Source organism: Ranitomeya imitator, chromosome 7 (genome assembly GCF_032444005.1).
Source record: "Ranitomeya imitator isolate aRanImi1 chromosome 7, aRanImi1.pri, whole genome shotgun sequence".
Classification (NCBI taxonomy): domain Eukaryota; kingdom Metazoa; phylum Chordata; class Amphibia; order Anura; family Dendrobatidae; genus Ranitomeya; species Ranitomeya imitator.
The window spans coordinates 137,606,983-137,624,298 of NC_091288.1; the positions used below are offsets into that span (position 1 = coordinate 137,606,983).

The 17,316-nt window shown below is 43.6% G+C and overlaps 1 protein-coding gene across 2 annotated transcripts in view; it reads right to left on the bottom strand.

Moving 5' to 3' along the window:
• The window catches only part of GLS (glutaminase), a 618,398-nt gene that overhangs the window by 268,743 nt on the left and 332,339 nt on the right, over positions 1-17,316 (bottom strand). For both annotated transcript variants that reach the window (XM_069733841.1, XM_069733840.1), the window contains exons 11-12: positions 6,360-6,410; positions 733-909 (exon numbers count right to left, since the gene is read on the bottom strand). In XM_069733841.1, the coding sequence (XP_069589942.1) occupies positions 733-909; positions 6,360-6,410 (228 nt within the window). The remainder of the gene's footprint in view (positions 1-732; positions 910-6,359; positions 6,411-17,316) is intronic.

Sequence of the window (17,316 nt, forward strand, 5' to 3'; positions counted from 1 at the left end):
TATCAAATTTCTACTGTGGGTCAATTGATACCACTTTTCATGATGTCTGCCCCCAATTTTAGCTGTTTGTGAAGTATTGTGTCACCCCTTAAGGTGTTGTGTATAAGTTTGTTTTGACATCCCATTAAATTTAATGTAGTTCGGGCAAGTTCACCGAAATGTTCGGCGAATCCAACCGAACTGAAACTTAAAGGCTATGTGCACACGTATTCTAGGTCCACTGCAGATTTTTCTGCAGCGGATTTGATAAATCTACAGTGAAAAAACGCTGCGGATTTATCGCGGTTTTTCTGCGGTTTTCTATAGGGGCAGTTGTAAAACCACTGCGGAAAACACAGAAAGAAGTGACATGCTGCGGAATGTAAACCGCTGCGTTTCCGTGCGTTTTTTTCCGCAGCATGTGCACAACGTTTTTGGTTTCCCATAGGTTTACATTAAACTGTAAACTCATGGGAAACTGCTGCGGACCCGCAGCTGCAGAAATGCTGCGGATCCGCAGCAAAATCCGCATCGTGTGCACATACCCAAAAGGTTCGTTCATCTCTAATGCACACGTCTAGCACGGCACAAAGCTCCCTAAACAGGTGGTAAAGGACTGCATGCATGCAACAAGATGAACACTGAATTGCATTTTCAATCCTTTCCAAATAATAATACAAATGGAAATGTTTTAAAATATTTTCATTAACATAACAAATTGGTTGAATATTTTAAATAGTTGTGCATACTTACATGAAAAGCAAACTGCCCAGAAAAGTCATACATCCCACAAGAGTGCATTAAACTTAATGTATTCCTCACTGCTTCTGGACTGAGCACTCTCTCACCAGAAATTGGACAGAAGCCACCGTTCGCCAACGTTGCTGCCATTACACTTGCCGATTCACATGTCACTTCAATGGAGCACAGCTAAAGAAAATAAAATTAGAAAACTGCATGATAAAAAGAAAAAGAAAATTGTGGAAACAATACTTTAACGAGCCTACAATGTTATTTTATTTTCCTTGATGTTCTACAGGATGAGACCAATTTGTGGACGACTGCATTGCTTTTCTGGCACAGAGCAGTCCAGTTTACGTCTCTATGTTATTGTCCTTGGCCTGTTTAGTGACAATCCCTCTGCTTGCCGATTTTGCTTAACGTTTTGGACATTTTGGTTTAACTTGGCTTAATGACCACCCTTTTCTAGCCTACTTCCCTAGCTAGTGATTACGTACTGCCTCTGTTGCAAGTACCCAGGCAGGTTTGCCAATTTGGGGTTATTTAGTTTGGAAAAATGATGGTTTAAGAGCGACCTCATTACAATGTACAAATATATGAGGGGACAGTACAGAGATATTTACATAAAGTCAGTAAGTTATCCCTTATCATCGGGATTGTGGATAACTTGATTTATTTGGGGAATAACGCTTTATCAGATATTAGATGGTAAAGATACCAGAGATATAATGTAATATAATATACAGTGGGGCAAAAAAGTATTTAGTCAGTCAGCAATAGTGCAAGTTCCACCACTTAAAAAGATGAGAGGCGTCTGTAATTTACATCATAGGTAGACCTCAACTATGGGAGACAAACTGAGAAAAAAAAATCCAGAAAATCACATTGTCTGTTTTTTTAACAATTTATTTGCATATTATGGTGGAAAATAAGTATTTGGTCAGAAACAAACAATCAAGATTTCTGGCTCTCACAGACCTGTAACTTCTTCTTTAAGAGTCTCCTCTTTACTTCACTCATTACCTGTAGTAATGGCACCTGTTTAAACTTATCAGTATAAAAAGACACCTGTGCACACCCTCAAACAGTCTGACTCCAAACTCCACTATGGTGAAGACCAAAGAGCTGTCAAAGGACACCAGAAACAAAATTGTAGCCCTGCACCAGGCTGGGAAGACTGAATCTGCAATAGCCAACCAGCTTGGAGTGAAGAAATCAACAGTGGGAGCAATAATTAGAAAATGGAAGACATACAGTGGGGCAAAAAAGTATTTAGTCAGTCAGCAATAGTGCAAGTTCCACCACTTAAAAAGATGAGAGGCGTCTGTAATTTACATCATAGGTAGACCTCAACTATGGGAGACAAACTGAGAAAAAAAATCCAGAAAATCACATTGTCTGTTTTTTTAACATTTTATTTGCATATTATGGTGGAAAATAAGTATTTGGTCAGAAACAAAATTTCATCTCAATACTTTGTAATATATCCTTTGTTGGCAATGACAGAGGTCAAACGTTTTCTGTAAGTCTTCACAAGGTTGCCACACGCTGTTGTTGGTATGTTGGCCCATTCCTCCATGCAGATCTCCTCTAGAGCAGTGATGTTTTTGGCTTTTCGCTTGGCAACACGGACTTTCAACTCCCTCCAAAGGTTTTCTATAGGGTTGAGATCTGGAGACTGGCTAGGCCACTCCAGGACCTTGAAATGCTTCTTACGAAGCCACTCCTTCGTTGCCCTGGTGGTGTGCTTTGGATCATTGTCATGTTGAAAGACCCAGCCACGTTTCATCTTCAATGCCCTTGCTGATGGAAGGAGGTTTGCACTCAAAATCTCACGATACATGGCCCCATTCATTCTTTCATGTACCCGGATCAGTCGTCCTGGCCCCTTTGCAGAGAAACAGCCCCAAAGCATGATGTTTCCACCACCATGCTTTACAGTAGGTATGGTGTTTGATGGATGCAACTCAGTATTCTTTTTCCTCCAAACACGACAAGTTGTGTTTCTACCAAACAGTTCCAGTTTGGTTTCATCAGACCATAGGACATTCTCCCAAAACTCCTCTGGATCATCCAAATGCTCTCTAGCAAACTTCAGACGGGCCCGGACATGTACTGGCTTAAGCAGTGGGACACGTCTGGCACTGCAGGATCTGAGTCCATGGTGGCGTAGTGTGTTACTTATGGTAGGCCTTGTTACATTGGTCCCAGCTCTCTGCAGTTCATTCACTAGGTCCCCCTTCCCTGGTTCTGGGATTTTTGCTCGCCGTTCTTGTGATCATTCTGACCCCACGGGGTGGAATTTTGCGTGGAGCCCCAGATCGAGGGAGATTATCAGTGGTCTTATATGTCTTCCATTTTCTAATTATTGCTCCCACTGTTGATGTCTTCACTCCAAGCTGGTTGGCTATTGCAGATTCAGTCTTCCCAGCCTGGTGCAGGGCTACAATTTTGTTTCTGGTGTCCTTTGGCAGCTCTTTGGTCTTCACCATAGTGGAGTTTGGAGTCAGACTGTTTGAGGGTGTGCACAGGTGTCTTTTTATACTGATAACAAGTTTAAACAGGTGCCATTACTACAGGTAATGAGTGGAGGAAAGAGGAGACTCTTAAAGAAGAAGTTACAGGTCTGTGAGAGCCAGAAATCTTTATTGTTTGTTTCTGACCAAATACTTATTTTCCACCATAATATGCAAATAAATTGTTAAAAAAACAGACAATGTGATTTTCTGGATTTTTTTTTCTCAGTTTGTCTCCCATAGTTGAGGTCTACCTATGATGTAAATTACAGACGCCTCTCATCTTTTTAAGTGGTGGAACTTGCACTATTGCTGACTGACTAAATACTTTTTTGCCCCACTGTACAAGACCACTGATAATCTCCCTCGATCTGGGGCTCCACGCAAAATCCCACCCCGTGGGGTCAGAATGATCACAAGAACGGTGAGCAAAAATCCCAGAACCACGCGGGGGGACCTAGTGAATGAACTGCAGAGAGCTGGGACCAATGTAACAAGGCCTACCATAAGTAACACACTACGCCACCATGGACTCAGATCCTGCAGTGCCAGACGTGTCCCACTGCTTAAGCCAGTACATGTCCGGGCCCGTCTGAAGTTTGCTAGAGAGCATTTGGATGATCCAGAGGAGTTTTGGGAGAATGTCCTATGGTCTGATGAAACCAAATTGGAACTGTTTGGTAGAAACACAACTTGTCGTGTTTGGAGGAAAAAGAATACTGAGTTGCATCCATCAAACACCATACCTACTGTAAAGCATGGTGGTGGAAACATCATGCTTTGGGGCTGTTTCTCTGCAAAGGGGCCAGGACGACTGATCCGGGTACATGAAAGAATGAATGGGGCCATGTATCGTGAGATTTTGAGTGCAAACCTCCTTCCATCAGCAAGGGCATTGAAGATGAAATGTGGCTGGGTCTTTCAACATGACAATGATCCAAAGCACACCGCCAGGGCAACGAAGGAGTGGCTTCGTAAGAAGCATTTCAAGGTCCTGGAGTGGCCTAGCCAGTCTCCAGATCTCAACCCTATAGAAAACCTTTGGAGGGAGTTGAAAGTCCGTGTTGACAAGCGAAAAGCCAAAAACATCACTGCTCTAGAGGAGATCTGCATGGAGGAATGGGCCAACATACCAACAACAGTGTGTGGCAACCTTGTGAAGACTTACAGAAAACGTTTGACCTCTGTCATTGCCAACAAAGGATATATTACAAAGTATTGAGATGAAATTTTGTTTCTGACCAAATACTTATTTTCCACCATAATATGCAAATAAAATGTTAAAAAAACAGACAATGTGATTTTCTGGATTTTTTTTTCTCAGTTTGTCTCCCATAGTTGAGGTCTACCCATGATGTAAATTGCAGACGCCTCTCATCTTTTTAAGTGGTGGAACTTGCACTATTGCTGACTGACTAAATACTTTTTTGCCCCACTGTATACAAAGTTGGGCTCAGCAGAACCGAGTGCTAACAGAGATATATATCTCCATCTCAGTAAAAAAATATAAATATATATATTTTAGAGGTGTGGGGTCACAAATAGAACTTTTGCTACGGTGTCCTGTGAGCTCTATGAATGCCCTTGCTTGCAGGGCGGTGATAATGAGGGCAATATGGCCAGTTGCTCAAAGTCCAAGGCCCCAGAGGTCCATGGCCAGATTATCCTCATCATTAGCGGCATGCCGAACAGGGAGGGGGCCCAGATACCCAGATATATTTCTTGCACAGGTGACCCAAGCCATCAGTATTAGCCCCTAGTATTAATGGCACGTATATTCCTATATGTGCGATAAGTAGGGCTGTCCTGGGCAGGGTGACAGTTCTTAACAGAGAATGAGAGAAGGTTGTGGTCAGAGAGCGGGAGATGAGAGTTAGTAAAGTCATACACTGAGCAGAGGCAGGGGAAGATCAGGTTCATAGTTTTCTTGTCTTCAAGCGGAAGTAAGCTGTGAAAGGCCGAGAGATGTAGTTACAGATAAAAGGTGAGTGGCAGATGGGATAGGGAGAGAGGACCATCAATGGGGATGTTAAAGTCACCCATGATGAGAGTGGGAGTGTCACATGATAGAAAGTGTTGAAGCCAGGTGACAAAGTGATCCAGGAACTGATGGAAGGGGCCCAGGGGGCGATAGACAACCGCCACTAACAGAAGGAAGGGTCAATGAAGTCTGACAGTGTGGGCCTGAAAAGAAGGAAGGATTAATTAGGGTAGTAGGGGGATGACCTCAAAGGTACATTTTGTATGCATAAATCGCAGTGTAGTGTGCTGACGTATTGTATATGTATATATATTGGCCACATAGCATATTTGTGTAACTGTACTTTAATTTAATACTAAAAGTGTGTGTGCTTCCTCAACGTAGATGTAAACAGAACATAAATTGGACACTTTTTTTCATCAGCTAAACTCCATTTCAACAATATTTTAGTGAAATGACAACTAAAAGCATCATATTAAATAACACAAGTCACGTACATTTATCTAAGCCAAGGTAATATAGGGTAATTAGTAATAATTCTATTACTTTAAAGTATTATCAACATTTGATTGTCACAAAAATATTACTTACAAAGATAATGATGGAAAATTTCCAATGCTATCTATTAAAAGGGTTGTCCAGATTTGGAATGAATGTCTGCAGTCACTCTATGTGACTACAGCCTTGTGAATCCTCACAGTGCACGAAGCGCATGCAGGGCGCCCTTGTCATGTTTCTCCAGCGCCAGGACTGGCCGGTCACTTGACCCCAAGAATGTGATATACATTCTCCAAGCCAAATTCCAATCCAATGTGTGCAGCCTCACAATACAGGTGAACTGACCAAAAGTGTGCAAGTCGCACATTTGCAGTCACATGACAGACCATTTTTGCAGCCAGTGCCACTTACATGTGTGCAGCACCATAGAGTATAATGATATGTCTGGTATCTGTGAAAAACAGATGCCACACGGACTTGTGAAGGGAGCCTTATAGAATGGCTGCAGACCTTCGTGACAAATCTAAACCACCGCTTTAAAAGCATGAAAATCATTAGTTATATCTTAAACTAGACAACATACTGAAAAAAATAAAATAAATAAAAGATAAAATCAGTCCAATTATCAGATCACATTTTCTTACCTGGAAATAAAAATCTAAGGTTCCCACCATGTCAGTGTGCTCTGGAAAACACTGTGAATTAAAAAAAAATACATGTAGATAAAATAATTGTTCATTTAAAAACTAATAAGTATGTTATTGAACCTGTAAGGATGTAGCTCTTTTTGAGAATATTGAAAATCGAACATTCTGGTAGCACAATGAATATTAAAGATCCTATTTGCTAAAATTACAAAAAGGAGGAGAGGCGGATGGTGCTGCGCTGTTGCTGGAAATAAAAAATCTCAAATTCGTGGTATAAAGTATTATGAAGTTTTATCTCAACGCAACTTGAAGTCGTACTGACTTCTTTAGGAAACCACAATAACTTATTTTTCTGGCCCTCCTGAAGAAGCACCGAGATTAAACCGCCTACTACTTTATACCACAGATTTTGGATTTCTTATTTTTACTAGCAGCACAGCACCATCCGCCTCCCCTCCATTTCAATCAAACTTTAGATTTCTCCAGCCAGCGAACCAACAGCAGCTGATTATCCTACTAAGTCTATTAAGAGTTGTGCTTCTCAAAACCTGACCACATGAGTAAATATTGCAACTTAAATGTACGTTATCTAGCAAAGGCCCTATGTGCACTCTCTAACAAATTGAGGTAAAACTCAATATGGACAAAGTTAGTATTTAAAAAATGTATGGTTATTTAACCCCTTCACCCCGAATCCTGTTTTTATCTTCCCGACAAAGCCAATTTTTACAATTCTGACCACTGTCACTTTATGATGTCATAACTCTGAAACGCTTCAACGGATCCCAGTGATTCTGAGAATGTTTTTTTCGTGACATATTGTACTTTATGTTAGCGGTAAAATTTATTTGATAGGACTTGCTTTTATTTGTTAAAAAATGGAAATTTGGCGAAAATTTTGAAAATTTTGCAATTTTCAAAATATAAAATTTTATGCCCTTGAATTAGTCATATCACAAAAAATACTTAATAAATAACATTTTTTGGTGAAATTGGTCTATACAATTTGTTGTGCAATTTCTCTTGAGCACACCAATACCCCATATGTGGGGGAATACTACTGTTTGAATGCACGGCAATGCTTGGAAGGGAAGGAGTGTCATTTCACTTTTTGAATGTAAAATATACTGGAATAATTAGCGGATACCATGTCGCGTTTGGAGAGCCCCTGATGTGCCTAAACAGTGGAAACCCCCCTCAAGAGACCCCATTTTGGAAATTATACCCCTTTGGGAATTTAGCTACAGATGTAGTGACGATTTTGATTCCATGGGTGTTTTCCAGAAACAGGCAGCAGTCAATATTGCTGAGTAAAAATTGCAAACTGTCGTTGTAGTGACCAGTACATTATGCCCAGCTCATGCTTCTGGAGACACACACCTGTAAGTTATGCGGGCTCTCATCACAACAGAAATGCCAAATATGTGGGCACTAAATGTTGTTTAGGCACACTGGCACTCAGAAGGGAAAGGGGCATTTGGATTTGGGAGCGAAGAATTTGCAAATTTTTTTTTTTTTTGGGGGGGGGGGGGGGAGCGAGGAGTCATTTCGCTTTTCCAGAGCCTTTGTACTACCAGTAACATGGAAGCCTCCTATATTTCCGCTAACAGATGACCTGAGTAGGTACTTGATTTTTTTGTGGATTGAGTTGAAGCTTTTATTGGGAACATTTTACATAACGTTTGGGATCACATTTATCTGGAGCTCTACGCTGAGCACTTACTTTGGGGTTTCCATCTAAATCTCCGAGTAACTTGACAGGTGAAACCCTCAAGGGATCCATTCACTATAATGAGGCAGCAGATTTACTCTGGACTCCATCTGGCCTCTGTTCAGCGGTATCCTTTTCAGAAGTGCACAAAACTGTTCAATCCTAAAAAGATGGGACACAGTCGGCTCACGGGTCATATGTCGTCCACAGAGCCTCCATCTGCCTCATTATAGCGAATTTTCGGCTGGAGCTTCTGTCTGAATTACGTATTTCATAGATTTACACGGAAACCCCTGTGTAAGCCCTCAGCGCAGAATAAATGTGCGTTGAGCTTTACTGCAATCTTTGGGAGGCATGATGAAAAAAATCAACAGTAGGTGAAGAATTAGGCTGAAGACACACTAGCGATTTAAAAATTGGCCCAATTTTGATGCGGGAGAGTCGGACGAGTACAATGCAATTGTCATGCAAGTGTCATGCGTTTTATGTGCAAGTACAAAACGATTTTTCACAACTAGCATCCGATTTATATCTGAATGCAGTGCGATTTTAACATGAGCCTTTACATAATCATTTACACATCATTTTAAAATGATTATATATATATATACATATATATATATATATATATATATATATATATATATATATATATATATATATATATATATATATATATATATATATATATATATATATATATTAGATTGTGGCCCGATTCTAACGCATCAGGTATTCTAGAAAATGCATGTCCACGTAGTATATCGCACAGCAACGTAGTATATTGCCCAGCCACGTAGGATATTGCCCAGCCACGTAGAATATTGCACAGCCCACGTAGTATATTGCACAGCCCACGTACTATATTGCACAGCCCACGTACTATATTGCACAGTCCACATAGTATATTGCACAGCCCACGCAGTATATTGCCCAGCCACGTAGTATACAACACAGAGCCATGTAGTATACAGCACAGCCCACGTAGTATACAGCACAGACACGTAGTATATTGCACAGCGATGTAGTCTATAGCACAGCCACAGAGAATATACTCACCTTCCGTCCGCAGCTGTCACCGCCGCATGTGTTGCGCTGTTTCCTGCAGTCGCAGTCGTCATGAATAACCGCGGCCGTCATCACTGACCGTGGCCGCAAATTTAGTCCCCGGCTTTTGGCGGCGGTAGGCCCAACAGCGCCTATGGTCCCGGGCGGCTCCACCTTCCTCACGGCGACTCCACCCCCTTTGCAGCGCTTCTGGCCAGGCATGTATTGGCTGGCCGCGACTCGCAGCCGCTAATTTAGTCCCCGGCTTGTTGCCGCGGTAGGCCCAACAGCGCCCATGGTCCCGGCCGACTCGGCCCCCTTTACAGCGCTTCTGGCCGGGCCTGTATGGAGTAAGAGGGGACTCGCTCTGCATACTTCCTGCCCTCCCTGCCCTTTTGTCTACACCCACTGGCTGGCCTCGACCAATGAATATCCGGGACAGACAGACGGAAGTGCCCCTTAGACAATTATATAGATAGATAGATATATTAGCTATTGAACCCATTCTACATCCTGGTATATGCTGCTACCATCTTGCACCACATCCTGTCGTGTGCAGCCCCCATCCTGTGCCCTCATGCTGTTTTGTGCGGCTCCATCTTTCATGTGCTACTCTGCAGCTCCCATCCAGCGCCCCCATTCTGTCATGTGCTGCTCCCATCCTGCGCCCCATTCGGTAATGTGCTGCATCCATTAATGTGCTGCACCCATCCTGCGCCCCATTCTTTAATGTGCTGTAACGATCCTGTGCCCTCATTCTGTAATGTGATGCTCCTATCCTGCGCCCCTATTCTGTAATGTGCTGGTCCCATTCTGCACCCCCATTCTGTAATATGCTGCTCCCATCCTGCTCCCCCATTCTGTAATGTCCTGCTCCCATCCTGCGCCCCCATTCTGGTTGATGGCCCCCATAAGATGCTCAATAGCATAATATGTCCCTTATGCTGCTCCATAAAGGTTGATGGCCCCCATAAGATGCCCCATAGTATAATATGCCCCGTATGCTGCTCCATAAAGGTTGATTGCCCCCATAGGATGCTCCATAGTATAATATGCCCGTATGCTGCTGTGATTACATTTAAAAAAAAGACACCTATCGTCGTTGGGTGCCAAGTGCCTGAGCAGGCAGGGACACTGGCGCGCTATGGGGGTCAGGTGCCGGAGTCACCGCTGGCTCAGGACCCCGGAACTTGCTATATTCACCTGTCCCTGTTCCACCACTGCGCGCCGCTCCGTCTTCCAGGTCCTCTGGCTGTGACTGTTCAGTCAGAGGGCGCGCACTAAACACGTCATTGCGCCCTCTGAGCTGAACGTCACAGGCAGAGGACGCGGAAGACAGAGCAGTGTGCAGCGGTGGAACGGAGACAGGTGAATATAGCATACTCACCCTCATGGCACGCCCCTACTTCTCCGTCAGAGATCGCGGTATGAGTTCAGTGCTTACGCATACCGTGATCTCCTGAGCTGCGTCACTCTGGGGTGCCCAGACTGCGCAGGCTTTTGCACATGCGCAGTCTATAAAGGGTACGGACAGTGTGATGCTCCCAGCATTACATTATAGATATACTGTATATATATACACCCACTGCTCAAAAAAATAAAGGGAACACAACAGAATATAAATCCAAGTAAATCAAGCTTCTGTGAAATCAAACTGTCCACTTAGGAAGCAACAATATTTGACAGTCAATTTCACATGTTGTTCTGCACATAGAATAGACAACAGATGGAAATTATTGGTAATTATCAAGACACTCAATAAAGGAGTGGTTCTGCAGGTGGGGACCACAGACCACATGTCAGTACCAATGCTGTCTGGCTGATGTTTTGGTCACTTTTGAATGTTGGTTGTGCTTTCACACTCGTGGTTCAGGTAGTGCAGCTCTGGTAGTGCAGCTCATCCAGGATGGCACATCAATGCGAGCTGTGGCAAGATGCTTTGCTGTGTCTGTCAGCATAGTGTCCAGAGGCTGGAGGCGCTACCAGGAGACAGGCCAGTACACCAGGAGACGTGGAGGGGGCCGTAGGAGGGCAACAACCCAGCAGCACGACCACTACCTCAGCCTTTGTGTAAGGAGGAACAGGAGGAGCACTGCCAGAGCCCTGCAAAATTACCTCCAGCAAGTCACAAATCTGGATGTGTCTGCACAAATGGTTAGAAACCGACTCCATGAGGATGGTCTGAGTGCCCGACATCCACAGATGGGGTTGTGCTCACAGCCCAACACCGTGCAGGACGATTGGCGTTTGCCACAGAACACCAGGATTGGCAAATTCGCCACTGGCGCCCTGGGCTCTTCACAGATGAAAGCAGGTTCACACTGAGCACATGGAGATCTGCTGCCTGCAACATCCTTCTGCATGACCAGTTTGGCAGTGGGTCAGTAATGGTGTGGGGTGGCATTTCTTTGGAGGGCCGCACAGCCCTCCATGTGCTCGCAAGAAGTAGCCTGACTGCCATTAGGTACCGAGATGAAACCCTCAGACACCTTGTGAGACCATATGCTGGTGTGGTAGGCCCTGGGTTCCTCCTAATGCAGGACAATGCCAGACCTCATGTGGCTGGAATGTGTTAGCAGTTCCTGCAAGATGAAGGCATTGAAGCTATGGACTGTCCCGCCCATTCCCCAGACCTGAATCTGACTGATCACATCTGGGACATCATGTCTCGCTCCTTCCCCCACCTCACGTTGCACCACAGGCTGTCCAGGAGTTGGTGGATGCTTTAGTCCTGGTCTGGGAGGAGATTCCTCAGGAGACCATCCGCCGCCTCATCAGGAGCACGCCCAGGCGTTGTAAGGAGGTCATTCAGGTACATGGAGGCAACACACACAAACAACTGAACATCATTTCCTTGTCTTGAAGCATTTCCACTGAAGTTGGATCAGCCTGTAATTTGTTTTTACACTTAGATTTTAAGTATCATTCCAAAAACCAGACCTCCATGGGATATTCATTTTGGTTTACATCGATCATTTTTATGTTTTATTGTTCTCAACACATTCCACTATGTAATGAAGATTTGCAACTAAAATATTTCATTCAGTGATATCTAGGATGTGGTATTTTAGTGTTCCCTTTACTTCTATGAGCAGTACATATATGTATATATATATATACTAGATGGTGGCCCAATTCTAATGCATCGGGTATTCTAGAAAATGCATGTCCACGTAGTATATTGCCCAGCGAAGTAGTATATTGCCCAGTCACGTAGTATATTGCCAGCAACGTAGTATATTGCCCAGCCACGTAGTATATTGCCCAGTCACGTAGTATATTGCCTAGCTACGTAGTATATTGCCCAGTCACGTAGTATATTGCCCAGTGAGGTAGTATATTGCACAGCCACGTAGTATATAGCAGAGCCACGTAGTATATTGCCCAGCCACATAGTATATAGCAGAGCCACGTAGTACGGTATTGTCACGATTCCCCTGACCGCTGTCACCAATGGGTCAGGATTCACACCGTGACCGTCACCCCTACGTCACGGATTGAGGTGACTTTAGGCCAACAGACGGCTATCACATGTGCAGGGGGGCTTATCTTAGTTATCCGTCCACTCCACGATGTGATGAAAAACCACACACAAGGCTATTGACCTCTTAGTTTACAGCAGGGGCTTATTCTAGGTATCCCACTGCTTTTCTATATACCACGAACTGCAGGGATTTATGTATATCCCGCTTACAGTTCCACTTAACACATGCAGCTCTCTGGCGCCCCCCTTACTCTCAGGTCAGATTAGGTACTGCACCCTGGGTAATTAGTCGCCAGAAAGGCTGCCTGCTATGTACTGGCTATTGGGCACGCTGCAGCGACGCGATAACTACTCCCACTCAGGCAGGAACAATAATTATTAACGCCGCAGCCACTACAACATAACCCAAAAGTCTGCACACTTCTCGCTGCCACCAGCTTCGATTAAACGGGTCCGAAGCTAACCCAACACAACAGTAACAGTAGCGTATTTCCCTTCAGAAGACTTAGGGTACGGTTTTTAGAGCATGGAGAAGAACTAACATATAATAGTATATCCCATTAAAAATAATTAGGCAGTGCTTTATCAAAAATAGTTTATAAGGATGTTACAAATGAGACAATTGCAAATATGTACATGGGTAATTATAACATAAAGGGAATAAAAGAGAAAAGATAACACTCACATGTTAAAAACATGGCGGGCACCCCAGGCTAGTGCAGTTTCCATACATCCCAGTCCATGGGATGTACTCAGCTCTTCCAGAACAATAGGACAAGGAGTCCAGAAGAAAAAATCTAGCAGAAGGGTGCCTCCTCAGAGCCTGCCAGACACTTAAACCCTTAAGGCTGTGACATCACAGAAAGGCTGGCTTATCCAGACCCTCCTCTCTCTACATTCTGCCTAAACTTTAAACTATTCTCTCTAATTTCTATAACTTCACTACAAAACACGTCATAGTTCTAACAAACCCATCAATCATCTCGGGTTAACGTGAGCATTCTAATGAGATCAAATATGTCCTATCTGGGATACATATTTACAGAGAAAACCCTACTTCTTTACCAGACGGAGTTAGAAGTCCGAGTTTCAAGGGATGGGTACCTACACCGAGTGGGAATACGAATATATATTTTCGTGTTCTTACCGTAAACATGGTGCATAATATTGTACCAAAACCAAACAAAGGATCTTTCATGAATTTTGGAGCCACTTTACCAGTTCTGACTAGTGAAGGTGGGAGGGGTGAGGGACTTTCCTCTGAGCCTGGAATTTACGACCCCAGGGCAATAAAACCTCCTTCTAGCATACAGTCCGTAGCCCAGAGAGAAACAAGTAGAGTCAGCTAGTGAAGGGGGGGTTTAGCCCACCTCATGAGCTGACGAGCAACTAAACTTATATGATATTTCATACCATATCGTGACAACGTAGTATATAGCAGAGCCACGTAGTATATTGCCCAGCCACATAGTATATAGCAGAGCCACGTAGTACGGTATATTGCCCAGTCACGTAGTATATTGCCCAGCTGCGTAGTATATTGCCCAGTCACGTAGTATATTGCCCAGTGAGGTGGTATATTGCCCAGCCACGTAGTATATAGCAGAGCCACGTAGTATATTGCCCAGCCACATAGTATATTGCCCAGCCACATAGTATATAGCAGAGCCACGTAGTACGGTATGTTGCCCAGTCACATAGTATACTGCCCAGTCACGTAGTATATTGCCTAGACACGTACTATATAGCAGAGCCACGTAGTATATTGCCCAGCCACATAGTATATTGCCCAGCCACGCAGTATATTGCCCAGCCACGCAGTATATTGCCCAGCCACGCAGTATATTGCCCAGCCACGCAGTATATTGCCCAGCCACGTAGTATATTGCACAGCGACGGAGTATACAGCACAGAGCCACATACAGTCATGGTCAAAAGTATTGACACCCCTGCAATTCTGTCAGATAATACTCAGTTTCTACCTGAAAATGATTGCAAACACAAATTATTTGGTGTTCTTATCTTCATTTAATTTGTCTTAAATGAAAAAACACAAAAAGAATTGTCCTAAAGCCAAATTGGATATAATTTCACACCAAACATAAAAAAAGGGGGTGGACAAAAGTATTGGCAATGTTCGAAAAATCATGTGATGCTTCTCTAATTTGTGTAATTAACAGCACCTGTAACTTACCTCTGGCACCTAACAGGTGTTGGCAATAACTAAATTACACTTGCAGCCAGTTGACATGAATTATAGCTGACTCAACCTCTGTCCTGTGTCCTTGTGTGTACCACATTGAGCATGGAGAAAAAAAAGAAGACCAAAGAACTGTCTGAGGACTTGAGAAACCAAAATGTGAGAAAGTATGAGCAATCTCAAGGCTACAAGTCCATCTCCAAAGACCTGAATGTTTCTGTGTCTACCGTGCGCAGTGTCATCAAGAAGTTTAAAGCCCATGGCACTGGGGATAACCTCCCTAGATGTGGACGGAAAAGAAAAATTGACAAGAGATTTCAACGCAAGATTGTGCAGATGTTGGATAAAGAACCTCGACTAACATCTAAACAAGTTCAAGCTGCCCTGCAGTCCGAGGGTACAACAGTGTCAACCCGTACTATCCATCGGCGTCTGAATGAAAAGGGACTGTATGGTAGGAGACCCAGGAAGACCCCACTTCTTACCCCGAGACATAAAAAAGCCAGGCTGTAGTTTGTCAAAACTTACCTGAAAAAGCCTAAAACGTTTTGGAAGAATGTTCTCTGGTCAGATGAGAAAAAAGTAGAGCTTTTTGGGAAAAGGCATCAACATAGAGTTTACAGGAGGAAAAAAAGAGGCATTCAAAGAAAAGAACACGCCCCCTACAGCCAAACATGGTGGCGGTTCCCTGATGTTTTGGGGTTGCTTTGCTGCCTCTGGTACTGGACTGCTTGACCGTGTGCATGGCATTATGAAGTCTGAAGACTACCAATAAATTTTGCAGCATAATGTAGGGCCAAGTGTGAGAAAGCAGGGTCTTCCTTTAGAGGTCATGGGTCTTCCAGCAGGACAATGACCCAAAACACACTTCACAAAGCACTAGAAAATGGTTTGAGAGAAAGCACTGGAGACTTCTAAGGTGGCCAGCAATGAGTCCAGACCTGAATCCCATAGAACACCTGTGGAGAGATCTAAAAATGGCAGTTCGGAGAAGGCACACTTCAAATATCAGGGACCTGGAGCAGTTTGCCAAAGAAGAATAGTCTAAAATTCCAGCAGAGCATTGCAAGAAACTAATTGATGGTTACCGGAAGCGGTTGGTCGCAGTAATTTTGGCTAAACGTTGTGCAACAAGTATTAGGCTGAGGGTGCCAATACTTTTGTCTGGCCCATATTTGGAGTTTTGTGTGAAATGATCAATGTTTTGCTTTTTGCTTCATTCTCTTTTGTGTTTTTCCATTTAACACAAATTAAATGAAGATAATAATACCAAAGAATTTGTATTTGCAATCATTTTAAGGAAGAAAATGAGTATTATCTGACAGAATTGCAGGGTTGTCAATACTTTTGGCCATGACTGTAATATAGAGACTTAAAAAAAATAAAAATATACTCACCTTCCGAAGGCCCGTTGAAGTCCTGCTATACTCACCATCCGCCGCCTTTCCCGCTCCTCGCGTTGCTCCCGGGACCGCTCCTTTGCAAGCGGCAGCTTCCGGTCCCAGGGCTGGTATGAGCAGGACCTGTGATGACGTCGCGGTCATATGACCGTGACGTCACGGCAGGTCCTTGTCACACACCAGCCCTGGGACCGGAAGCTGCGGGAAAGGCGGCAGATGGTGAGTATAGCAGTTTTTTTGTTTTTTTAGTTTTTAACATGACATATTTTTACTATTGATGCTGCATAGGCAGCATCAATAGTAAATAGTTGGGGACACACAGGGTTAATAGCAGTGGTAACGGAGTGCGTTACACCGTGGCCCGCTACCGCTGCCATTAACCCTGTGTGAGCGGTGAGTGGAGGGGATTATGGAGCGGGCATCGGGCAGTGAGTGCAGGGGAGTAGAGGAGGGACTAATCGGACTGTGCCCGTCGCTGATTGGTCGCGGCAGCCATGACAGGCAGCTGCCGAGACCAATCAGCGAATGAATAACCGTGACAGAAGGACAGACAGACGGAAGTGACCCTTCGACAATTAGATAGATATATATATATATATATACACACACATACATATATATACACACATACATATATACATGCATATATATACATATACACACACACCTTCACTACCGTTTAAAAGTTTAGGGTCACCCAGACAATTTTATGTGTTCCATGAAAACTCATACTTTTATTAATCAAATGAGTTGCCAAATGAATTGAAAATCTAGTCCTGACATTGACAAGGTTCTAAAAAATGATTTTTATTTGAAATAATAATTTTCTCCTTCAAACTTTGCTTTCGTCAAAGAATGCTCCCTTTGCAGCAATTACAGCATTGCAGACCTTTAGCATTCTAGCAGTTAATTTGTTGAGGTAATCTGGAGAAATTTCACCCCATGCTTCCAGAAGCCGCTCCCACAAGTTAGTTTGGCTTGATGGACACTTTTTGCATACCATAAAGCTCAAGCTGCTCCCACAACAGCTCAATGGGATTGAGATCTGGTGACTGCGCTGGCCACTCCATTACAGATAGAATACCAGATGCCTGCTTCTTCCCTAAAAATTT